The 26,292-nt window shown below is 48.4% G+C and overlaps 1 protein-coding gene across 4 annotated transcripts in view; it reads left to right on the forward strand.

The window, feature by feature from the left end:
• The window catches only part of AGAP1 (ArfGAP with GTPase domain, ankyrin repeat and PH domain 1), a 414,013-nt gene that overhangs the window by 125,865 nt on the left and 261,856 nt on the right, over positions 1 to 26,292 (forward strand). For all 4 annotated transcript variants that reach the window (XM_080932933.1, XM_080932934.1, XM_080932935.1 and 1 more), the window contains exons 2-3: positions 16,819 to 16,877; positions 21,494 to 21,581. In XM_080932933.1, the coding sequence (XP_080789059.1) occupies positions 16,819 to 16,877; positions 21,494 to 21,581 (147 nt within the window). The remainder of the gene's footprint in view (positions 1 to 16,818; positions 16,878 to 21,493; positions 21,582 to 26,292) is intronic.

Genomic DNA, 26,292 nt, shown 5'->3' on the forward strand with positions numbered 1-26,292 from the left:
GTGGTTTGGCTCCTACTGAGCCCTGAGTCTGCTTGTTGGTGGGTGACAGCCCTGGGGTTCCACCTTTCATGATGGCTCTTCCAAGTGACTCTTCTGGCCACTATTTTAGACATTGCTTTAAATACCCCTGCAGTTTAAAGACGCTGCATACCTTCTATATGGCTAGTTTTAATTTAAAGGTTTGCCTCCCCCCGTTTTTCTTGAGATTGTTTTTGCTTTTGTTCCGACTTTTCCTTGGTCTGTCTCTTGGTATCACCAACAGGCCGAGTGCTCAGAAAGCTTAGCAAGCACTAAGCTTCTCTGACCCAGGCGATGGGAAAACTCAATGTTGGTACCAGGGCGCACCAGGGTGAGTGCTGGACTGCATCCTTTTGGCTTCTCCTTATCTAGCAAGTGAAGATAATTTTACGGGGTGTGTTCTGTCCATGGGAGTGGAAAGGAAAAGAGACTTTTGTTCTCACACTCTTGCCTAGAGAGCAGGAGCAGAGAAGCGTTGCATCTCTTTTGACATGATGCTCCGTGTGAGGTTGCATGCCAGCTGGTCTGGTCAGCATGCAGGAAGGCTCTCTTTGTTCAGTGCACGGCCAGCACAGAACAGTGGGGCTCAAGTGCTGAGAGTGGGTGTCCTTTTGTTTGAGATGGTTGTCACAGGGAATCCTGTGTTCCCTCTTGTCCTCGGTGCCTGTCATCGCGGGTCTGCTGACTGTCAGACACTCAAGAATTGAGTCCACAAACAATGACAGCAGCTTTCCCTAGGAGCCCTCACCCTGGCACATTAGTTCTTAGCCAGGGCAGAGGTACTCTGATGCTGCTTCTGTTGGGAAGGGAGATGGGTGTTTATCTAGTGTCTAACCTTGCTGCTCCAATGAGCTCTTCAAAAATTCTAACTTGTAAGGAGATGCAGCTCAGTAAGTAGAGTGTTTGTGTAGTTTGCATGCAGCTGTGGGTTCTATTGCTAGTAACATACACACACACACACACACACACACACCACACACACACACACACACACACACACACACACACACACACACACACACACACACACACACACCCCAATGAGGTGTAGGCAGGAGGATCAGAAATTCAAGGTCATCCTCGTCTAACACCAGCCTGGGCTACATGAGAGCCTGTCTCGAAGGGGAAAAAGAACACTTGCATTCCATATGAGTTCTGTTGTCTGAGAAGCAGGGTTTGCCCACAGTACACAGTGCTGCAGCGGCCTTGTTCTCTCTGCCCAGTGCCTCACATAGCGCAGAGCTCCGGGATGGGTAGACATACCATTCTTTTGACCATTTTACTTCCTACACCAGAACTTCAGCCTTTCAAGAGTCTGCCAGGGTCCCCAGGAGTCTCAAATTCAGGATGAGCCTGCCCTGGCTCCTAGTAGAATCTGGAAGCTACATTCAATGAAGACTGAGCATTTGTAATTTGGAAGGTGAAGAAGACTGGGGCCCTGCAGGCTCCTCCTCAGAACTGAGACAACAGATACAAAGTAGGGGTTATTAGCTAAACTCTTGGGGAGGAGACTTGCTACTCAGCATCCAAGCACAGCATTCCACCTTATAATAGGCCTTCTGAATAGCTGAGACATTCCTGACATTGGGGCTCTCCTGCTAGAGAACGGTGGGAGGGCTATGGGCCTGGGGCTGGAGTTGTGAAGATGCTGCTGCTCCAGTGTCCTAGGTGCTGGGTCTTGGGAGTGTTCAGCCTGTTGCCCACAGAACCAAGGATGGTTCTGAATGTGGCTCAACACAGAATTGTAAACTTAAGGTTTTAAGGCGATTTTGTATTGTTTTTCTTTTAGTGGCAGATTGTGTCATTCTCAAGTATAAATTGTGTAGATGACAACACCCATCATGGCATATTAACAAAAGTGGACACGCTTTGCGGTCCTGATGATGTTTATACCTGTCCTCTTCCCATGGATAGTTTGCTTCCGGTGTGAAGATGTACTTCTAGAATGTCTTAAGTGGGGAGAGCTGGCCTGTCTGCCCCTTCTGTCTCACCATTGTTCCTCACTGGCTTCTGCTGGTGTTTTGAGGTTTAGTGAGGGTTCTGGCCACGGGAAGCCAGATATCTGGCAGTGATGAACTATTCTGCCCTTCTTCTCAGCAGGGCCCCTTTGGGCAGTTTTCCTTTGAAGCCCTGATCCACCAGTTCTTTTGTAGTGTCCAGGTGATGAGCAGTGGCCAAGCCTGACCTTAACGTAAGTTTCCTCTCTAGCTTTCTCCAAAGCTGGTTTGTGATGGCACCAGGCCAGAAGCAGGGAAGGAAGATTCCCTCTGATGGTTGTGCAGCACATCTCCATTGCCACTTGTCGAAAGTTAGGCCACTGGGGTTGGCCACATGGGTTCTGTCTCTGCTGGAACTGTGTGGTTAGCCATGCAGCCCAGACAGTCCTCAAAGCCACCCTGAGCCCATTCTGCCCCATGTACTTAAGTAGCTGTTTCAAGCTTCCTTCCTTCGGTTCCTGTGAAGGTGCAGAAGTAGGCGTGACAACAGGTTTGAACCTGTGCAGCTAGCATCAAGGTTTCAGTTTATTTGCCTGTGATACGTTTTGCAAAGGACCTGTGACATCCAGTATGTGGGTGTGCTTGGGTTTATGGTCAAGATGCACACCTGCTGGGTAGGCTTCTCACTTTTAAAGCTGCCAGTTTAAGCCTCCTTTCCCTACTTTTAAAAACATTTTCTCCCAACCTTCATGTGGCTGCTGCTTTTAAAATGATTGACCAAGTATAAGCAGGGAGAAGAGGGTTGTTGGTTTCCTGGTGTGGCTTTACTGCTCCTTCCCTGTTTATACCTATACTGGGAGAAGGGCTGTCACTTTGTACTGCATGGAGTCAACTTCCCTTCTTATGTGCCAAATACAGTCTATTCGAGAACTTCAGTCTGAGAGTCTTCATAGAACCTTTGCTGACATCGCCTGACTGGAAGATAAACAGGCAGATGGATTGTGGAATGGAGTTGAGTGAGTTGGGGAGGAAGGGGAGGGATGGATGGTTGATTGGTTGGTTAGATGGATGGTTGGTTGATTGATTGGTTGGATGGATGGATGGTTGGTTGATTGGTTGGTGGGATGGATGGATGGATGGATGGATGGATGGATGGATGGATGGATGTTTGGATACCAAGCTTTTGAACTTACTGTCCCCAAACCACACTAATCTGAGAACCTGAGAAAAGGTTTCTTTCTTCACACATTTAACAAGCTGCAACAAACTGCATCTAACTACTAGCTGATCAACTGGTCCTCTCTAGCAGGGTTCTGGCATTTATATATCCTCTGAAAAGTCCACAGAATTCAAACATCAAGCACTTGCAAAAACTATCTGCAGCTGGCAAAAATCACGTTACTGATGGAGCAAATCCTAGCCAGCTGCTGTGGACAGTGTGAAGCGTCCCCATATCCCACACCTGGGATTAAAACAAAAACACATTACTATTTCTGTGTTTTTAAAGAAACTAAAATTCTCACTACAGGATACTGTGCATGATAATAAATTTATAAAATGTATAGGTGACCAAATAAGCTTAGTATTTATTATTAACAGTTACAGATCTGTTACAATGTAAAGGTGCACAATAACCTTTTAGGGGGAGAAACTCTGAGGTAGAAGACACATGCCCCAAAGACCTTTGCCCCTCCCTTTTAGGCCTGGGATTGGCTGTTAGCAAATGTAATCTTTGCCTATGGCGTACATAGTACATGGTCATTGTTTCTCATGGTGTGAGAAATGCAACCCAGGTTGCTGGATTGCCAGTCTAGCTACTGAGCCACAGTAGATACAGCTTGTTAACTTTAATCTAATTTTAGGGAGCCAGCTCCCCTGTAGCCTCCTTTGGAGAACCAGAGGTTTGGGGTGTTAGCATGTCAGATTCAGAGCAGTGTCTTAGAGCAAAGCTAGAAACATATTCCCTCTGGAACATGGATTGGAAGATGCCGGCAGAGGAAACAGACAGGAACCATGGTGCATTTTCTTCTGTGATGACAGCTGCCATCTGCCATTGGTTTCTGCCTGAGTTTTGAAGCTACACGAGTGAGTTTAGTGGCTTATGGGTGTAACTTCTCCATGATAGAGGATCTTAGAATTGGGGCCACCTAACAGAATCATCTAGGGTATTCCCCTGTGACATTGAGATGTGCTATTATTTACCAAGGTCCCTGGCCTGGTCTGGAGATAGGCATGCTCTATGGTCACCTGTGACCATCCTGAAGCCTTGGTGCTGTGTGGCCCTGGTGTGGCTGGATGATGATCTGTGTTCAGAATTGTCAGAGCCCCAAGGGGTGTGTGACTGATGGGCTGTGCAGGTTCTGTAGATTCACTGAGAGTGGAGACTCCATTGTTAAATCGTGCTGGTAAGGGGTGTGTGGTGCCCACTTATGGGAAGATGGTGACTGGGGGAGACCTGGCTTTCTGGTCTTCTTGGTTATTGCCAGTTTTACATTTGGGCACGTTGGGGCAGTTTTTCATTTCTTCACCCACACACCCATTCATTCAGTCAAATGCTGGTTCATCTTGTAGATCTTTAGCAGAACTTGGCTCATTTCTAATGTTCAACACCGTGGAGTTCTCTCTCTGGGCCAGAGCCCTGCTAGCTCCTCTCCCACACTGTTGCCACATGCCCAGGATGCTTCCACCGCCCTTTATGGGAAACCACTCACTCAGGCCTTTACAGCTGAGTACTTTTTGCTCTGCTCCTGGTCTCTAATGACTCCTAGAGTAGCCGGGGTGCTTCCCTTCAGGCCTGTTGTCTTTGTTATAGTCTTGTAGCTTGGTAAAGCCCTCTGACCAAAGCAGGGTGGGTTTATTCTGGACAGCAAGGGGAAACAGATACAGAGAAGGGGTTCATTCTGGCTCATAGTAGGACACAGTCCATTATGGCTGGGAAATCAGGCAGTGGGCGTTTGAAGCAGCTGTTCACATCATATCTACTGTCAGAAGACGGCAATGAATACAACATGTCACTGCTCAGATCAGCTTCCTTTCCCGGATTCCAGCAAGGGCATGATGTCATTCACTGTGGATAGGTCTTCCCATTTCAATTAATACAATCAAGATGATTTTACAGGTGTGCTTAAAGGCCCATCTCCTAGGTGGTTCTAGCTACCGATAACACTAGACCTGATCATCAGGGGCAGCAGTGACAGTCGTGCCACTATTGCCCTCACTTACAGAGAACTGAACCCACATGTAATGTTTTGCTAGCACCATTCGAACTTTAGAAATAAAAATATTTAATGTCAGAGCTCTTTGTGGGAATGTAAAGTGTATAGCACAGTTAACTAGGAGGCCCTGATTGGCAGCTGACAGGCAAAGCTCATGGTACCTGGCAGGAGAGAAGAGGCAGTAATTAATTAGTCGGGGGATGATTCGAGTCCATTCCTTTGCAGGTATGATTTATGGGAGTTTGCTTGGGAGTTTTCTCTATGGCCTAGGAAGATGGAGTTTTGGTACTGTAAAATATTTATTTCCTAGGATAAAATTTCTAATGCTACCCATGCCATAACATGAGGACTAAAGTTGTGTACCTGGAGTTGTGTTCGGGTATAAGTGTGAGCTTGCTCACAGCCACTGACAAGTGCAAAGGCCCTGTGCAAGTTCTGGTTCTGAAGGCTCAGGTACATCCATCTGGTGACCTCCTCTCCTGTCTTGATCCTTAGATATCTGGTGGCCTTCACCACTTACAAGGGTGCTCAGTAGACTGCAGAGAAGTCATATGGGGGGGGGTGTCTGGGAGCAACCTGTTGGCCTCAGTTTCCGCATATTTATAACAAGATGTTCCCTTCCTTGAAAGCAAACACAGTTTGGGTATTCTGTACTGGTACAATCTAAGCCCGTGGTTCTTAACATGTGGGTCATGACCCCTTTGGGGAGTCAAATGACCCTTTTCACTGGAGTTACCTAAGACCATTGGAAAACACATTTACATCACAACTCATAACAGCAGAATTACAGCTATGGAGTAGCACCACAACATGAGGAACTGTATTAAAGGGTTGCAGCATTAGGGAGGTTGAGAACCACTGGTTTAGATCTTTGCTGTTACACAGAACCACATTGGAAAGACAGCTGATCTCCACACTGCAGGGGAGTCTTGAGGGATCTCTTTACAAGCAAAGTGGTCAGGTTCAGTCTGGTATAGACTGAACTGTTATGCTCCTGGTGGTCAGTGTGGGATTTTTAGCTCCATGTGAGCCTTCCAGACGTGACTTTTCATTTGTTTTAGGTGAAACTATGGCAGTGACAATTTGGGGTGTGTGTGTGTGTGTGTGTGTGTGTGTGTGTGTGTGTGTGTGTGTAACTGAGTCACAAAGGGATCATTCAGTTTACTAGTCTGAAATCTGTGTTAGGGGCTGAGAACTTTACTCACTGGCAAAGTGCTTGCATGGGATATACAAGGTCTGGATTGTATCCCAAGCACTGCCCAAAAGAGGTATGCGCTCTTTCTCTGTCTCTCTGTCTCTGTCTCTGTCTCTGTCTCTGTCTCTGTCTCTGTCTCTCTCTCTCTCTCTCTCTCTGTGTGTGTGTGTGTGTGTGGGTCTGTGTGACTGACTGTAATCCTAGTGCTTGGGAAGTAGAGGCAGGTGTGTGTATCTGTCTGTCCGTCTGTAAGTAATCCTAGTTCTTGGGTGGCAAAGGCAGGAGGATTGTTCAGTAGCTGTCTAAGGTATGTTGTAGCAAGTTTGAAGCCAACCTGAGCTACACAGGATCTTGTCTCAGTAAAAAACAAAATCTGCATCTTCACATATTTACTGAATGTTTAATCAGTTTACTTTGATAAAACTCGAAGATAAATTGTGTTTTGTGAAATGGTGGTTTCCAGGACCTGTACCTATGTAGCCTGCCTTTTTATACCCTTGTTTTTAGCATAAATGGGAAGCCATCTTTACTTTGGTCAGATTTAGCCTCACACAGAACATTGCCTGAGGCTTCCTGTGAGACATTAGCAGGACCAGGAAGGTCTGAGGGACTTCACTATTCTTCCAAAGGAAGGTGTGTTTTCTGGTGAATCTAGATTTCCTGTCAGATCTTCCTGGAGTTGTTCCTTAACTTCTATCTCAACATGGGCAGTTGGGTCAGAAACTTCCTTCTGTATATCCTGTTGTTGGTCTGTGTGTCTGACCCCTCACTTTCTCTTTCTGGTTTCTAGGGTCCTGCATGTATAGCTCAGGTTGAGTATGATGTTCCATTCTCCTCACTGGTCTTGACTGGCCCTGGGATCTCATTCTCTTTGGAGTGAGAGGGGAACCCAGCCCTGGGATCACTCTCCTTGGAGCTGAAGGGGGACCTATTAGCTTACTTGCTTTTCATATGCTCCACTCCCACCCTCTTGCTTTCAGCATACTTCAGGAACTTTTTCTTCCTGCAACATCAGAAGCAGCTTTCAGAAAAGCCCAGAATACCGGCACTGACAAGATTAGAAACTAGAGCAAGCATGATGGGAGGGCGGAGACCGTGGGAGGGTAGGGGTGGAGCCAGTTGGTAAAGCATTTCCTAGAGTATGTACATGTTAATCACTTTTCTTTGCTGTGACCAGACATCTCACAGAAGCAGCTTGCTGAAGTCACGGTTTATTTTGGCTCACAGTTTGAAGGGCTGTCGTTCATCGGGTGGTGAAGACATGGCCACAGGAGCGTGAGTCAGCTCATCACACTACATCCATAGTCGAAGGCTGAGAGAGGGAGCGCTGGTACTCAGCTGACTTTTGTTCATTCATGAACTTCAGCCCTGAATGGCGCTGCCCACGTGCAAGAGCTGCATTGGTAAACCTTTTTGGAAAACACCCTCTCGGACACATTCAGCTGTCTGTTTCCATAGTGATTGTAAATCTCAAGTTGGAAATGAGGATGAACTAACAAGACAGAAAGCCTTGGGTTCTTTCTCCAGCAACAAGAAGGGGGGAAAAGGTGATGGGGAAAATGGGGTTGGTTTGTCCATGTGTGCCAGCCCCACCCACTGGTCCTCAGAGGCTAGCAGCCCACTGGCCCTGGCTGGGCCTTCTGCCCTTCATAGACTGTCAGCTGTGCATACACCAAGCTCCTGTCATGAACAGGAATCGGTGTCCTAGCTCATCTCCTGCTGTGGTGTAGAACATGACACTTGAAGCAGCACAAAGGCAGACAGAGGAGTCAGGTGAGCGGACCGCTCCTCAGGTTCATTCCTACACCTCCTTACAGGACTTAATACGCCTGTAGCAGTGTAGATGCAGCTCTGGGTTTAGAGAAGTCACAGCCACGGGCGGCAGGGTTGCTCTAGCTCCTTTTGTGACACCATCCAGCTCACTTACTCAAGCCGTGGTCCCCACATAGAGGATCCCGTGCAGCATGGCATTCTTACTGGGTCCCCAGCAGAGCAATGATCCGAGGAGCCAGGCACAGCACCACCCTTCTGCTCTGGGTTCTCACTGTGTTAGCCTGCTCACCTGGCCTTGAGTGTGTTGGCCTTGATTGGTTCCTTTCTTGTTGTCTTCGGCTGACATCCTCTTGTTTCGTGTGTTTTGTTTTTGTTTTTCCTCCAGTCTGGTTCTACTCTTGGATTCAAGAAGTTGAAATCAATGGCTTTATAGTCAGAGTTCTAAATTGAGCCACATAAACACTTTGGGCCTGGACTGAGGGTTTGGCATGGACTTGAGGCTGCTATTTTCGATACGCCAGAAGCCTTCTTGGAAGTTGTTCACTGTGGGCTCTTCTCCATCTAGGCTGTGAGCTTGGGAATCTCAGCCTGCTCGGATGGGGGTGCTGGGAGCATTGGGGGAGGGGTTCACGAGATCTGTAACCACAGAAAACCTGCCTAGATGGTTCTAAGGCTTTGGTCACTTTGGTGAGAGCCCAGCTCTGGGGCCCTGAGTGCTGAGCATGCTCAGCTAGCTTGGAGCGAGTTAGCTCCATGAAGCTTGCTATGGAGCTGCCAAATCCAGGGCCAGGCCAGTCTTTTCTGCCTGTGGATGCTGCTATCGCTGCTTTATTCTGGGATTGAGAAGGCTATCTTTTTAAAGTTCTGTGGCCAGGCCAAGTAAAGCAGAAGAACATGATGACGGTCTACCAACTGCCCTGACAACCCTCTGTAGTGGGGTTGCAGTGTATAGAGATGCACGTGAAGGATGGAGAGATGTAACCACAGGTGTGGACATCCTGCTACAAACCTTTAATAGAGCCAGTCACTTAGATCTGAGGAAACCATGGCTGGCTTCTGATCTTTTTTAGTTCCACATCAGGTGTACAGTGGCCAGATGACTTATATGAACATATGATCATGGTAGGGTCACATGTGACAGGTATTGGATTGCAGATGGCCTGGAGGTCTCAGTAGATCCTTACTGTTTTGGGTTACTGCAGAGGGCTTTGCAGAGGAGCCCAGGCACCTTGTTCTAGGGACCCATGTATCTGCCTTTCCATGTTCTTCTGTTCTGAGTATGGCCTCACCACATAGACTATTTCACCATGTTCTTTCCACTCTCCTGACTTGGAGGAAATGCTGGGTGGGGTAGCTTGCAGACAATGGCTGGTAAGACAGATCTAGAGATTAAATTCTCCAGTGTATACAGACATTCAATGTATTGTAAGTTTTGTCCAAAAAAAAAGAAAAAAAAAAAAAAAAAAAAAAAAAAAGCACCCAGTTGCTAGCCACAGGTGGAGTGAGTTACTAGAAACTACAAAGATCTCGAGACTGAAGCAGGAGAGCAGAATAATCTCAGACCTTCACGATAAGCTTGGGAGGAAGCCTGCTAGGGAGCTTCTATACAGGGGTACACACCTATATAGGGGCACACACATAGCCCCTGGACCTGGTCCTTCTGCTTTGCCCCCAACATGAGAACAATGAACCACCTTTATCTGCCCTGCTGTCTGCCCACACTTGGCTCATCCTTGATTCTGAGGGCTCATCCTCTTCAAATCTACGCCTTCACTCGTTTCTTGTATCCTCCACAACCCAGGCTCCCATCACATCTCTGTCTTCTGGAGAGCAGGGTACCATCTTCTCACCGTTCACGGCTCCCTGGTGACTCCAACCAAACTGTGCCAACACCAGCAACCTCTGCACCACCCCTCCAGCTTCTAAATGTCAGCACTTCAGAGACCACCCATGGCCAGCCACTCCACAGCTAGCCATTCTCTCATGTGCTGTACTGTCCTTGTTTCCTCTGTAGCCTTTAGCGTGGTGTGCCGTGACACACCTTCCACCCGTGCTTCTCAAAGGCAGTCACAGGCCTGGTGTTGGTTGTGAGCTCACTATTATGGGGTTTAGTGCTTGGATGTAGAAACACATAGTGCATGCTGTGGACAAGTGTGCTAGGGGAGTTGCCAGGTGCTGTGAGTAGAAGAGAAAAGCCTTCCTGGTATGGAGAAAGTCCGGAGTGCCAGGCTCAAATGTCCATAGTGGGGCTTCCTGTCTGGGCTGCATCCTGGCAGATGCTCTGGAAAGGCCCTGCAGCAGTTGCCATGGAGAAGGCCAGTTAGGAAGTGGGCACTGGAGGAGAGTGACATGCAGGAAAAGTCCTGAGACCACCTCTCCACATGGGAAGAATGCTGCTCTACGGTATAAGTTGAGGAGCCGAGACGGCGAGTTGCTTCAGTTGAGGTCAGATGCCGGGCTTTATACTCGTCAATCTCTGGTTGAACCCTCTCCGGGTCATGTCTTGAGATCCACTGTCTGACCAAGGGCAGTTTAGGAAGGAGGTCTCTGCCTCCTTCAGCCAACCTCTGCAGCCAGTGCTTGAAGGACTAGAGCCACGAAGAGCATCTCGGGCCAGTGCCCACCACGTTCACCTTTGTTGTCTGACTTGACTTGAAGAGTGCATCAGGTGGACTAGTGAACTGCAGATTGATTCCAGTTCCTACCAGTGCACAGGAAGCCACACCCTACCCCTTACGGACTTGATTATTCTGGCAGAAATGCAGCTTTTACGAGTTGGTTCCTAGGTAGTTTGTGGCTTGTCTAATGGAAAAATGATGGCATATTTGACGGCTCTTAGTTTTGAAAGCGTATTGTGGGCTTTCTATAGAAGCAGCAGAAACCACCAACTAAATTGGGAGGGTGTATTGTGTGTGTGTGCCCACCTGTTCTCAGGTTCAGAGAAAAGGATTCAGTCAAGATTGGGGGTGGGGAGGGGTCCTTACGGGGATCTTTTGCTTCCTGGGTCATTTGCTTCATCTTGCTCAGACTTCTTCCTGAGACCTTTTGGGGTGTGTCCTGCTGGTTCTGAGGACCTCACCTTGTTTGTATGTAGATGGGGAAGCTCATCTTCTCTCCTGGCAAGTTACATAGGAGCAAAAGGCAAGGGTGTTCCAGTCTGTGAGCACCCATGCCCAGGGCAAGGTGGGCACCAGAGCACACATACTGAGTTTTCCTTCCTGGTGTAATGTGAGTAGCAATGGCAGGGCGCTGTAACCTCGGCGACTCTGTGTTGCTCTGGGTGGGTACAAGCTCTCAGTGATGGGTGTGAGATGTCAAGCACCTCCTTGTAGCTGCTGATGTGTGTACTAACAGTCTTCTGTTGATTTTTCTGTTGAAAGGTCTTGGAAGGAAGACCTTTGAGCCGCGAGGTGTGAGGAAGGAGCGGTGGAGGAGTAGTAAGTCCTCGCCACTTCCTCCTAATAACGCTTTGCAGCATTTACAGGCGTAAGGGTCTGCCATCTCTGCCACCAGGTGGAACCTTTTGTGACCCTTCAGGCATAAGAGGAAACTCTCCTGGCTGCAGAAGTAGCTTTATTGCTCTTAGAGAATAGTGGATGCTAAAGACAGGACTGAAGTCTGTAAAGGTCGATAATTGATAATTAGGGAAAACAAGGTCCTGCAAACCCCGCTCCCGAGAGGCAGCCACCACTTAGTCATTCCTTCATCTTCCTGTGCTTTGTTCACACTCTGCCTAGTTAATTACTTGGTAGACAGACTGGGTACTGGTTGCACGTGTCTGTGACCTAGTTTTTGTACTCCATGTGTTACACCAAATTTATTTTGGGACTTTATCTGGGAGAAGCCTGATTTTTGCCACAACAGAGTTTGTACGATGTCACTTAGATACAGCCATGCAGGGCATGGGGCTGGTGACAGTAGGGGCAGCAGTGTTACAGAGAGACCCTGCGGGGATGTTGTATCACTAGAACTCGGAACCCAGGGATTGCTAAACTAAGCCGATCATAATGACTGCCTCTGTTACTTTTCCCTTGTTGCTGTGATAAAACACCGTGACGAGAATCGCTTTATGGAAGACAGAGTTTATGTTTGGCTTACAGTTCCAGGGGGATCTTAGTCTATCGGCAGGGGAAGGCATGGCACCCAGCTACGGGCATGGTGGCAGGAACATGAAGGTGAGAGATTGGATACCTCTTTAACCGTAAACTTGGAATGGGACGGTATCCCTATAAGTTCTCCAAGAGCACCATCAGCTAGGGCTAAGTGTGCAAATGCCTTGTACCAGTGTGTGCTGTTTATGTTTGGAACCCAGGCTGCAGTGAAGCTGTATGTAGTGCGATCTGTGAAACAGGAAGGTTGTGTTCTTTGCCTGAGGCGTCAGGGTAGCAGCAGGTCTTAACGGGGCCTGGGAGTGGTCAGTTCTGGACACTGGTCTCAGGTGGCCTTGTGGGGCAGTGGAGATGCAATGGCCTTTGTTCTGAGACAGCCGGGGCTGCCGTTCTCCCTGGGTATCTGGAGTCTGCCAGGGAAGATGCTCCCAGCAGATGCCTTCATCACCTGGGTGACGGCCCTGAAATGAAAATTTGATGGAATGAGGGCACAGGCTTCGGAGCTGCCAATATTTCACTCAGAATATTTCAGCCTTTGCTCACCCAGCATACATCTCAGCAAAATTTGGAATATGGATGATGTATCAAGCCACACAGGAGGCTGTAGTTGTCTTCCCTGCCTCCCCTCAGCTGTGGGCTTGCCTCTGTTTTCCCATGTGTGAAGGCTTCAGTCCGTGAGATCACACCTCAGCCGGCGCTTTTTGACTCTATATAATCCTGAGAAGGCACATCAGGCTTCAGGGACAAGGTGTGGCAATAGCCAAACCTTCAGGGATGAGCGGGCATGGTGGCATCTTGGTGGCGTGACATCTGTCACTCTTTAAAGCAGAGGTCTTGTTATTGGGGAAGGTGGTCGTCCAGGATGTGGGTAGGGAGCCATTTTGGTTGTGGATCTTTGGGGTCACTGAGGAGCAGCTGACAGTGACAGGAGACCGGCGATCGTCTAGTACTCTTGAGGACCAGATTTACTCATGGGTTACTCCACTGGCAATGGAGGACTTTGGGTAAGAAACTGAGTCATACTGTTGCACACGGTTTTGGAAGCTGTTGCCGACTTGGGTGTTAATCGCTGTTGCACAAAGCTCCTATTCCTCCGTAGCGCATCTGTCTCCTCAGCTCAGCTCTGATAAGGCCAGGGACCTGGCTTTCCCCAGCGTCTGGTCTCTGGGTGAACAGACCTGCTCCTTTTCTTTGTTGTTCTGTTCCCTATTTTAGGGCCTTGCAAATGTTCTCGGGTTAAAAAAAAGTTCATGTCTGTTGCTAAAAAGAGTGCATTTCTAAAAAACCTTTGTGGAATTTTAAGGTTCCGAGAGCATCCCAGTACCCGAGACAGTGTGTTTTGTTCAGAGTTTTATTTTTTCCCTCCTCTTTCTCTCCTCTCACCTACAATTTCAGCTTTCTTACTCTGGCAGCCTGGTGAGTTGTGGCTGGAGCTTGTGCCTGTGCCCTGGAACCCAACGAGGTGGGGGTGGGGAGCATGAAGTCATTGTGGTGAGCCCTCAGAGCAGGCTGTAATACGTACCTCAGGAGCCTTGGCTGTGCTGGGGCTTGTGTCCACCAACCAGATGATGCAGTTACGACTCTGGTCTGATAAAGGGCATTGATAAGCTATTAGCTCTAGGTACAGCGGCCCCAGGAAGGCACTCATCAGAGCTGTGGGATTGAAGGCTTTCTTAGAAAGTTGCAGCCAGGCCTTTCCTGGCTACCCGTGAGGACCCAGTGGTTCCCAGTTGCCCCAAAGTTCATCCATCAAAATCGTCATCTTGCCTGGTCTCTGTCCTGCTGGGCTCGGCTCCCTAGAGGATCATTGATTGTTTAAGATACTGTGGAGATCTGACAGGTCTGTGATCACATCACTCTGATCCCCCCTCCCCATGTGTCCATGCCTGTGTGCTGTGGGCTGACCCGTGTGACATCATCGTTGCACAAGCTCTTCCAGCCTGCACTTCAGTTTATCCCACTGACAAACCCCAGCCACCAGAGGGAAAAAGCCTACCAGCAACCTTTCTGCTCTGCCTTCTCTAGCTGCTGGTGGCCTGTTCCCTGTCGTAGGGAATGGGCCTTTTTGCTCTGAATGAGCCCAAGGCCTCTTAGGAAAAGGAAGGTTCAGGGTGCCTTTGGCCTCTACCCTCCTTAGTTTTACCAGGTGTTGATGTAGCTTCCTGCGTGCTTTCTCCGACAGCACAAGCTACAGCTGAGGTGTGTCCTTGTAAATCTTGGAGCCCACATGGGTAGTACAGTTCCCGTACCTTTGTTCTCTGTTTGGCTATCATTCATAACTCACTGGTCACGATTAGCAGAGACTAGTGAAGGAACTGGTGTGACATTTTACAAGCCTCACCTGGGGTCCCAGTAGCCATCACTACAGGGGGAGGTCAGTACGCAGCACCCACTTTCTTTTGTTGAACTGACTGAAGACTGTGAAGTTCTGGGATCTAGCTTTGTGTCAGAACACTTGTCTAGCGTGCAGGAGGCCCTGCATTAGATGCAAAGCTCTGCAAAAGAGGAGGGGTAATTGAAGCCCAGTCCTGTGATGAGCCACAATGAATGCTTACGGCATTAAACAGGAGCCAGGCAGCCTGGCCCACCCCTAACAGAGGCTCAGTGGGCTGCCCACGCCCATCCGTGGTAATCTCTGCTCTACTGTTAAATTCCAGTCCAGTAGTGCCCAATAATGTGTTTCCTTCTTGCTACTGTATCTCAGGGAGTGGGATGTTAAGTAGGCACCACAATTTCTCCTGTGATATTGTTTTTGTTAAGAGCGTTGAGACAGAGTTGTCAGGTTGGCTCTGAACTCACTGTGTAGCCTAGGGAGATCTCGAACTTGTGACCCTTCTGATCCTACCTCTCAGATGTGTAGATTATACCAGCTCCATTCAGTGCAAGACATCAAATCTTGGGCCTACTATGTGCTTAGTAAGCATACCCACAAGCAGCTGTGCCTTTGGGCTCTGCCCCACTGGGAAGGTCCTTGGGAAGTGTGTGCATATGTGCCCTGAGTTGTTCCTTGAAGTAGGCAGGCAGTGTGGACACTAGAGAGAAACGAGAGATGTGGTTTGCCTTGGCCCCCTCTCGATGCTGGATAAGGAAGTTTCTATGTAGGTGCTGTGTAGCCTGTGTTTTCATTGTGATGCTCAGCCACTGAGAAGCCACAGGAAGGTGATGGAAGTTGTGGTGCAGACACCTTTGACTAAAGTACACGTCACTTTTCATTTGGCCCGAAGCATGCCAGCCTTCCCTTTCTTCAGACTGGGCCCTGGATTTTAAAGAAACTTTTCATAATAAAAGCTGTTTCATTCTTTTTTTCTTTTTTTTAATTGAACAACTTTGTTTTAAAAAAAACAGAGATAAATGTAAAAAGCTGTTTCATTCTTTAGTTTTTCTTTTTACTTCCTTTATTAAGTCAAACTATTTTATTAACCTAGTTGCCACAAAAATGAACATTCTGCAACGATGCCAAGCAGGGCTACAGTGCTTTTGTATGGGCGTTGTGTCTTGTCTTCCCCAGCTTCTGCAGATCAGCGGAGGCCTTCCTCTGGATGACTCCTCAGACATTGGAGTTTCTAGGTCAGTGCAGGGTCAGTGATGTCCGGCCTGTGTTGGTTGCACCTCTTTGGTGTCACGGGACTGCCTTTCTGGTCTACTTGGCACTTCTCACCCTTTTTAAGCAACTTACAGTGGAGCAGCAGGCCATTGCTTCCAGCCCTGATACCCAGTGGGTGCGAGTACCAAGCATCCTTCCGAGCATGGTAGACTTGACCTTGAATGTGTTGTGAGGGACTTCGCTTTTTGGACAGCTTAAGAGGTAACAGGAGTCCAAATTTGAGGAAGACTCTAAGAGTAAATTATATTGGAAAGAGACAAGTAACCTGTGGCTGGCTTGTAGTAGGTACTAACTACCTCAGGGTATTGTTTTTGACAGGAAGTGGCTCATGGAGAGCATGGAAATTCTGTGAGCAAAGCCAGGGATTTTGGTTGTGGGGTCATGAGGTGTGAGGTGGGCTGGGGGACAAGCACTCTTTTGAGTCCCTCAGTACTGAGGGGACTTGTTTTACTGACCTATCCCAAGCCACCCTGGCTAAATAGCCCATCTGGTTTCTTTCTGAGGATCCAAATATTCTGCACCCTATAATCTTGCTGCTGGTTCTAGCCATTGTCTCTATATTTTGTGTGCGTATGAGATTTTGGGAAAGTAACTGCTTCAGTAGGATAAAAAGAGATGAAAGTCTAGTTTGACACAGGGTCAGGCCCAGGCAAGTCAGGCTCCTCCCTCAGCTTTTCCACATGGTGCTGAGAACCAGGACAGCCTTCAGGTCTGCCGTGGACATGAGGAAGGCCTAGAGCTTGAGTAAGGAAGGAATAGTCGGGGTGAGAGGCCTTTGGCGTTGCTGAGTACGGCGTATGCTTTATACCATAGCCTCAAGGCTGGAATGTGTGAACCTGGGCGTAACATGGGTGGCTGGTATGACCCTGCTTTCACAGTCCCCACTACCAAAAATGACATCTAGGTACTGTTTTGACTTGCCATGAGCTGTGACATGTTTCCTTACGTTTCCCGTCCTCTCTTACAGATGCTTTCGTGAACAGCCAGGAATGGACACTCAGCCGGTCGGTACCGGAGCTCAAAGTGGTGAGTGGCATCTAAGTTCCGTGGGAGGAGGAGGGCTAGAATAAGCAGGGTGTGAGTGCAGGCTTGCCCATACGGAATTCTGTTTCCTGAGGCCCGTAGGTAGGGCATGTTCTGTTTGGGTACACCTGGAAAAGGCCATCGCTGACCATCAGGAGCTATAGCCTGATGAGTGTGCCCTGCAGGGCTGTAACGGGCATCCAGCAGGAGGTGGTTTGTGCACAGGACTAAGGCTGTTGTCCACATTGCGCTTTCCCGCCAGACTTTGTGCTGCTCCGGGTCTGACACTACTATATATACTCTGCTATAGATTAACTTGTCCCTTGCTGGGTGTTATGATAACCTCTGTAACAAACAGCTGTATGTAATTACGAATTCTTTGCATAAATCAAGGGTTCTGTTTTTAATAAGATCAGCTTTATAGTTAAAGCTTATAACTGGCTTCTGTCAATGTTTCCCATTGCAGTCGCCTCTTGGAGCCCAGCTCCAATGCTCCCCTCCCACCTGACCATGGAAGGAAGGGACAAACTCACATTTTAAATAATTGTGTGGTCATGGGATATGGGGCACACACACACACACACACACACACACACACACACACACACACACACACACACACTCACTCACTCACTCACTCACTCATACTTGCTCTTTTTCTGTAGAGCTGGACTCCATAATTTAACAGCTAGAAGACAGCTTCAGATGGTGAAGGCCCCCAGTTAGGGCCCGCTCGCTCACTCACTGCATTTTCCCTGTGTGTTCACTCTTTCTCCCCAGTGACCTAGCTGAACCTCGAGGGCCCCCACATTCCTCTGTCCTGTTGTCCTCACCTTAGTGATGTTGAGAGGAAGGGATAAGAACTTTGTGTCTCTCACTTGAGATGGAAGTAAGCCACTTCCTTCAGGACACTGGTGTGTCTCAGCAGTGCCCACTAACGGCGTCATCTACTTATGGAAGACAACTCTCCTCCCAGCCTCTGGGGCTTTTTGCAAGGCTGGCTCTGAAATAGTGTGTTGTCTGTCTTCTATGTTTCATGGCTTCTGTAACCTCTACAGTATATAGAGTGTTCTAGAAACACCTAATAAATCACACAGGGTACCAGCACCATTAGCAGAATCTTTTGCTACAGATTGGCCAGTTTCAGATACTTCTGGTAAGAATCCCAGGTGCTGACCCTTCTGGTTCTAGGTTCAGTGCTAATTAACAAGGCCACGGTGTTTTCACAAGATGTTTATGAAGCATATAGTCCACTGGGCATTCTGTGCCTGCAGGTTTCATGTAATTACGGCCTTCGGTCCTGACAATTACTCCATGAGGGCAGGTCCTGTGTCATCCTGTGTCACTGGTAAGGTTTGAGACATGAAAAGCTTATCCAGAAGCCATCTTCAGTCGGGTAGATCCGGGATTCGAAGCCAGCACTGCCTTGGAAAGCCTTCTGCATATCTGTCCCCACTGTTGCTGTAGCCTCTGGCCTCACGTGCCCATTTAAGTCAGAGCAGCAACGGTGTGGGGTGGGGGTGGGGGTGGGGCTGCATCAACCTCCTGGCAGCACAAGAGATGGCTGGGAACTAGGTGTTGGTGGTCATCTTCCTGAGAAACTGCCTGAGAGTTAAATGTTGACAGGGCCTGGATGGGTTCAGTTTGGTTGGTTTGGGCTTTTTAATACAACATCTTATGTAATCTGAGCTGCCATGGAACTCAGATGTGTAGCCCAGGCTGGCTTTTAAGTCACCATCTTTCTAGATCAGCCTCCCAAGGGGGAGAATTACACAGGCTTGTGCCACCATGCCTGTTCTGGTCCACATATTCTTATCAGCCAATAATAATTGAGAACTGTTGCTACCAACCTTGTTTTCTAGTGCATGGCTTTCTATTATAAGCATTGGTGTATATAGCAAGTATTAGAACAGCTTAGGGCTCTTCTAAATGTGACTTTCTTAAAACCTATTTGAGCTCAAGGGCTCATATGTGGTTTGCGGATGGCCAGCAGCTCTGCTGTGGTGGGCGCCCTCTTGTGGCAGCATCAGCAGGCACCTCGTCAAGAGCACCTCACTCCATTCCTGTCTGGTCTCAGGTCTGAAGAAGCACTTCTTTGTTCTGTAAAACATTTCCCTTCCCATGCCAACAGGGATGTTATTGTTTCTTCCCTCATGTGGCACCCGAGACAGACAGGTGGCCCTTTAGCTCATTGCTGTGGGACCCTCAGCCCTGCTTGGAAATGTAGCCACGGGATGATGTCACTGAGTCTCCAGTGGACCTTTTATGGAGTATTTCTTAGCGAGTCTTTGAGAACCCGTCAGGACAGACATACGGCTCACTGTTTGCTCTGTGAGAGTTGTGGGCCTCTGCCGGAGGCTCTCTGAAGTCTTGCTGCAGTTGCTCTCAGAACTACAGGCTGGTGCCAGGCTACACAGGCTCCGTGCCTCCTCCGGCGTGGAAGCTGTAGACAGACCTTGGCTGCGGAGGTGCCACCATGTATTTTGCTTATACTCTCAGCTGGGAGTTTTAACTAAAGGGCTCCATTTTTTGCAGCAGCTTCCTGTTTAGTAGTTGGGTAGAGAGCAGGGGGTACTAGAGAACTGAGTGTGTAAAGGTGCTGTGCTCTGCCTCTGGGGGTTTGACAGCATGAAGCACAGAGCCCGACCTGCTGACCTGCACAGGCAAGGCAGGGTGACACCTTCTGCCCCAGATACCCATCTCGGTCACTGTCAGGACACCCATTATGCCCAACCCTTAGACCCAGGCTCAGCTATTTCCTCTTCTGCAAGTGACATTCAGGAGCAGTTGTCACTGTTTCTCAAGAGGTCCACATCCTAACAGATGCTAGTTTCTGCCAGTGTTTCAAGTTAAAACAATACAGCTCACCCATGAGGTGGGCGCAGGAGCCAAAGAAACCTCTGCCCCAGCCCTGGGGTGGCACTGGTCTGCTCAGGTATATGCCACACCTTTGCCCATTGTTTCAGGAAAGAGTTGCTGGTGTCACACAGAAAAGGCCCAGCTACACACTGCTGGGTGGGGGGACATTTCTTCCAGGAAGAGAAAGTAATCTTAATTAAAAATTTCTGTGGCATATACCAGCTTGTATTTTCTCAGCTTGAAGCTGACAAACAGCAGGTGCCCTTGAGCAAAAGAATAATTAATAGGCAGAAATTCTCAAACTGTGGAGGCTCAAGGTAGGAAGAGGTGGGCTGGCCTTCGGGACAGCTTTGTGCAGGAGCCGTGTGCACTCTGGTCCTCAGCCCAGCTCTCAGTGGTAGAGAGAGCTCATACATACTCACTGGCATTGGTCATGCTCCAGCCATTCAGACGAGGATTCCATGGGGCTTGCTATCTTCCTTGGGGGGCTGCCTGTCCCTTCCCATAAGGGGCTGGAAGTCACAGCCTCGCTCTGAGATCTTGTTAAACACTGTGTTGTGCTGCAGTAAAACAACAAGAGCTGGGGCCTGAGGGCATCTTGCTGGCTCTAGCTGAGGGTGTGGTGTTAAGGTATCCTCTTCCAACACTGACCAGATAAGGTGGCTTGTGAATTAAAAAAAACCCATGGTCATAGTTCTAGAGGTTGAGTGTCAAAGGCACCTACAGATTTGGGAGCTGGTGAGGATTTTGGGTGTCATTGGCCTGAAGATCACAGGCAGAATCCCTGCTGGGCTACTTTCAAATGTAAACTGATCACAGTGTTCCTGTGACCAATCCCCTCTCAGAGGCCCCAGCCCTCATAACACCTGGGGCCTGGGGACATAAGCACCCAGAAGCCAATGGATATGATTTCTGAGCTGGCTGTTGATCCTGAGTGGGATTTGGGGCTGTGATCAGTCAGTGTGGAAAGTTCTACTTCCCTGGAGACAGCAAGTTCATAGGGATGAGGTTGGTAGCTTGTGAATATAGGGTTCAAAGCCAGAAAGTCACGGTGAGAGAGCCAGGGATTGTCAAACAGGCTGTGGGGGCAGTTGGGACGAAGGACTGATACATGGTCATTGAGCAAAGAGAAGAATGCACAGGGCTGCTGAGTGCAGCAGCTCCCTGGAGGGACTGTGGGAGGGAAGGTGGGGCTCCCAGCACAGGCTAGGTTCCTGTTCAACCACCCTTGCCTGACAGTGCTATTTTCTACCCACTGTAATCACCTGGGCTGTCCTGGCCACAGCTTGACTGTGATTTTTCTCTTGGTTGTGTACTCTTGAGAGGCAGGCTTGCTGTTTACTCTCTATGGGCTCTACCTCCCCTCCCTCATCCCAGTTACTCCTGTCTCCTCGTCTTTCCCATGTTCACCTTTTTAGGGTAGAACACACCAGATGGCCCTATCTACAAATGACTATGTGTAGCATCGTGTCCCGTGGAACCTTTCCTCCTTAGTATAGGGAGCACCTATCCTTGTGGACAGTTGAGTTGACATATGTACCAGATAAAGTAAACAGAGGTGTTCCCAGAAAAATGCCATCATGCGGACACCCTAACAGTATCCAGCACTATTGAGAACAGGAGCAGCTAATTTAGGGGTTGATTTTATCTCCAATAGTCACTGCATTCATTTTTGAGCATCTCTCCAGCATTTTGACAGGGTGATTATGACCACATGTGCAAAAAATCACCTCTAACTATTGTCTGTTTTTTTGCCGCAGGGAATTGTGGGTAACCTGGCCAGTGGCAAGTCTGCGCTGGTGCACCGGTACCTGACAGGCACATACGTGCAGGAGGAGTCTCCAGAAGGTATGCTGTTCAGCAGGTGGTTGGTTACCTGCTTAGAATTCAGGGTTTAAATTTTCTCTTTAGTATATTGTAAATCATTGATGACCCATGTCAAGGCCATAAGAAAGCCACCAAGCAGCAAAGAGACTTAGGTATATGCTCCCTCCCATAGGGGTTTTAGCGTATGCACTCCAGCATTCTGAGCATTAACTGTGAGATGTTCTTGAGCACATTCCCACCGTAAAGCATGTCCTCCAGAACCTTAGTCCGGAGCTGCCCCTTTACTTATGGGTTGGACATCTCTCTGATCTGGACACTGACCTTGTGATGCTGCTCAGTCAGACACCAGCATTTCTAAATATAATCCGGATCACCCCACCACGTGTCTAAGTATGTTTCCCTTTATATTGTATTACAAACATGTAATATTCATTTTGCATGTGAGTTGGGCATTTTTTTCTTTGCCATTAGACATTTTGATTCTTCTGTTAACATACCCATGTCTTACTGTGGTTCTGTTCCTTTTATTTTAGTTTTTTGGCCTTAAGTAACTTTACGACAGTAGTAGGAGGAAGCCCTTTAGTCCCCTTAATGCAAGCATAGCCCGTGAGCCATTTCCTAAACTATATTTTCTCCCCATGTAACCTTTCGAAATCCAACTCTGAGACACTGAATTTCTGGTTCCTTCTTTTTCTTACTGGCTGTTCCATTCTTTGCAGATATGGACGCAGGTAACTATACATTTTCTTCATGCAGTGCTTGTCTCGTTTTGGAGAGAGAGGCACAACCCTGTACTGTAGCGCTCCCTTTCCATCTCGTTCTGTGTCTCATCCCTACTTTGTCTCACTGCACCTTTTTCCTAAGTTCAGCATCTTTCACCTGGTTCGTCCCTTAGCTGTCTTCTGAGTAGTAGTTCAAAGTAGCTTCACGTGTCCCCTGTAACACATGTTTCAGTCCCTTAACTCTTGTCCTAAAGGCTGTAGAACCATCTAGAAAGAACAGAATTCTGAGGGGCCTGCTTGGGGCTCTGCTATCACCCTGCAGTATTTTCCAGCCATGTTTGGAAAGCCTCATGACTCTCTTTATCAGAGAAACCCCCACTTGTAAAATTCTCCCCGTGGAAGGGTGATCTGGGGGGAGGAGGAGGGAATCCAAACAAAGGTTTATGGATGTCCTAATGGACAAAGGTTTGTGTGGACTACAGAGCCAGGGACTCGGAACTCACAGCATGGAGGGGGGGGGGGAGGTAGTGTCTTCCCCCAACACCCATCCAGGGCCGTGCAAGCATTCCCTTCTTCATGCCTCAGTGTGAATGGTCACCACAGCCAGCCTGACCAGGAGTCTGGAGTGCTTTGGACTAGGGATTTCTATGTGTGTGTGACCATTGTACCATTGGTAAAAGCAGCTACCAAGGGTGTGCAGCCAACTGCAAGGCAAGCATTCACCTTTTCCAGGGGACCATGATTTGAACATCTCCCAACACCCACATTTCGAGCTAAGATTGCCAGAAGTTCGGGCCAGCCTCTGGTTCTCTTGCTGTCAAACTGTGGCTCAGAGGTCTAGAGGTTTTACACATAGGCTGTGCTGAAGTTGCTGGTTTTAAAGAGGCTGGACCACATCTACATTTGGTCATTATTGTGGTGTCCGTCGTTTTCCCATTGGACATTCAGTCTGTCCTAACACGCTTGTGTTCAACTTGATTTATTTGCAGTGTAGAATGTGACATTCTATTTTGATCAAGACAGAGGTGTTCCTTTTGAACATTCACACATCAGAAGTAAAAATTAAACCCTGTGAGATGACCTCATTGGCTGCTAACACCCCCGCCCCCATCTGCAGACTGAGAATATATCATCACATTGGCAGACACATAGCCGAGGACTTGTGGATGTGGGAGACAGAATTTAGGCTGTCTCTAATTCCCTCCCCCCACCTATATGGATGTCCTCTTTCTGTGACCCTTGGGCTCGGGGTGATTGTTCTGTGTCCTGGGGGAGCTCCAAGCAGCATGTGCCCAGGAGTGCCCAACAGGATGCTCAGCTGCATCTGGAAATGAGGGGACCTCTGTGTGCCTGGAAGCCCCTTGGCCTGGCCAGCTCTGCTTCCCTGGAGCCACCCATGTGTTCCCGTCTGGAATGCAGCAGATAGCAGCTATTGTCTCTGCGCTTCTGAAGATATGAGATCTGGTTTCCATTTCCCATATCTATGACCCTTGGGTCCTACACCAGAAACAGGAGGCAAAGGAACGCGTGATCAGCCTTTGGTCCCTTACACTGCTGCCTTGCAATCCTGAGATTTTATTGTGGGGTCAGGGAACTTAGAGCTTCGAGATACCTGTTGTTTTTTTCTCGTGAGTTAATGTAAACAATTTTTCATGGTGGCTAAAATCTAAGAAGCTGTGTGCAGTGCTGTGGGGTGGTTGGTGTCTGATTTACTGTCTTCATCCAGGGGTGTGGAGTCTTGGCTGATGAGGCATGCAGGAAGTTGTCAGGGATAGTTGTAGCTCCACCATCCCTTCGGTGACTCGTTAGGACACAGGTGGGAGGGTGTAGCTCAGGAGGATGGGTGTGGTTGGTGCCTGACTGGAACTTTGGGTTTGGAGTGAGCTCTGCAACCCTCTAATTTCTTTGTGTTGCAGTTACCTTCTGGCATGTTCTTTGCGACACTCCATTTTCCCTTGCTATAATGAAAACCCCCTTTGCTTTAGAAAGGAAACTTGTTTATTTTAGCCCGTAGTTTGAAAGGTCCTTGATTGAAGGGCCCCCTCGATGGATGGCATCTTAGCCAGAGCGTGTATGACAATGGACCACATTCTGAGACAGGAGACTTGAGTGTGGGATGGGAACAGGTTTGCTCTTTACAAGTACCCTTTCTATGGAAAATGAACCATCATCCTCCCAGACCTACATTAATCGCTCTGAGAGCAACATAGTTTCTCTAGTAAATAGTTTCCCTGCACTGTAACTCATCTGTTAAAGGATTCAACACCCTCCACTGTTGGGAATCAGACCTTTGGAGACACACTCAAACCACGTCCAAGCCACCGAACTTCTACAGCTGCCGTTCCACTATCCACATGGCTATTTCTGCTGGTCTGTGCACCTCACTGCATTCTCCCCATTCTTGTTCATGGTGGCACAGGGTTGTTCCTCTGGCTTAATACACACATAAATATCCTTTGCTGTGTGTCTTAGGGTTTTGTTGCTGTGAAGAGACACCATGACCAAGACAACTCTTATATTATGACAGCATTTTATTGGGGCTGACTTACAGTTTTAGAGGTTCAGTCCATCATCATCATGGGAGAAATCATGCAGGGAGACATGGTGCTGGAGAGAGAGCTGCCTCTTGATGTGTAGGTGGCAAGGAGAGGACTCCCCCTGCAGGCAGCTAGGAGGCTCTCTTCTGCACTGGGCAGAGCTTGTGCATAGGATCTCAAAGCCCACCCCCACAGTCACACACTTCCTCCAGCAAACCCACACATACTCTAACAAGGCCACACCTCCTAATAGTGCCACTCCCTGGGCCAAGCATATTCAAACCACCACACTTTGATCCTGACTTGCCCCTGTAAGGTTTGGGTATTAGGAGGGATAATGTGATAAGGAGCTTAAAACAGAACATCTCTCTTTGAGAAGAGCTCCACCTCCTGATAGAAACATTTCTGTGCAGTCACCCCAGACTGTTTAATTCAGGTACCTCTCAGTGTCACCACACAGGGTGGCTCAGTTCTCTATTCTTGAGGGACAACTTTTTTAGTTGGCTTTTTCCCCCCCATGAGAGAAGAGAGTTGACTCAAAAGCCTGGGAAATGTAGTCAAGAGAAAACATTTTATGCATTATATTTAATTCCACTTTTAATTAGGGAAACCTGTTTATCTCAGCAGGGAGTCTATAGTCCTGGAAGGAACTGAAAAGAGTGCAGTTATTGTATGGGTGGTCTCCTGTGTGTGTGTGTGTGTGTGTGTGTGTGTGTGTGTGTGTGTGTTGGGGGAGGTGATGTATGTATGGTTGACACTGGAGTCCCAGGGCAGCTGTAGTAAAATCCCATAGACCAAGTGGCCGAAAGCAGAAGTAATATCTCTTGGAGTGTTTGGTTTCTTTAGGAGGCAGGCAGGGCAGGTCTCGGTGGTGGCAGTGGCTATGGCTGTGGCAGCTCGGCACAATGCCAGTGTCCTCAGAGCTATGGAGGAGGCTCAGCTTCTTCTGTTCCCTGGACCTGGATTGGTTAGCTCTGTTAGCTTTCGAGTTCCACAGGACAGAAGCAGGCTGGGTGTGACCCTCACACCTCACTTTGAAAGCTCTATTAATAGCTGCTAATTAGAGTTGTGAACAGCATTTGGGCTGTGTAATTTCAGATCCCTCTCATGTGTTAAGTGCTTAGCATTCGCTGTGTACTCTGTCTTACCTGATAGCAGGCCCATGTGTTTTGTGGAATTTTAACTCTCTGAGGGGAGAAAAATAGAGAAACAGGTTGTCAGCAGCATATGTGAGGTTTGGGGAATCATGTGTCATTCTAAGACACTTACTGTGGCCTCCAGGGATGCTAGGCCATGGGCAGTCTTCTCTGGGTGGTGTTTCCCCCTGTCTGTGGGTTGTGGTCCCAGAGGGCCATGCTGACGGAAGGCACTGCGACTGCAGAAGCTTGAGGTCCCAGAGGTCTTGATGTCTCTGTCAGGATTAGATGGCTTCAAGGTTAAAGACGGCAAACCTGAGAATGGCAGTGAGAAAAT

Source organism: Micromys minutus (genome assembly GCF_963924665.1).
Source record: "Micromys minutus genome assembly, chromosome: 19".
NCBI lineage: Eukaryota > Metazoa > Chordata > Mammalia > Rodentia > Muridae > Micromys > Micromys minutus.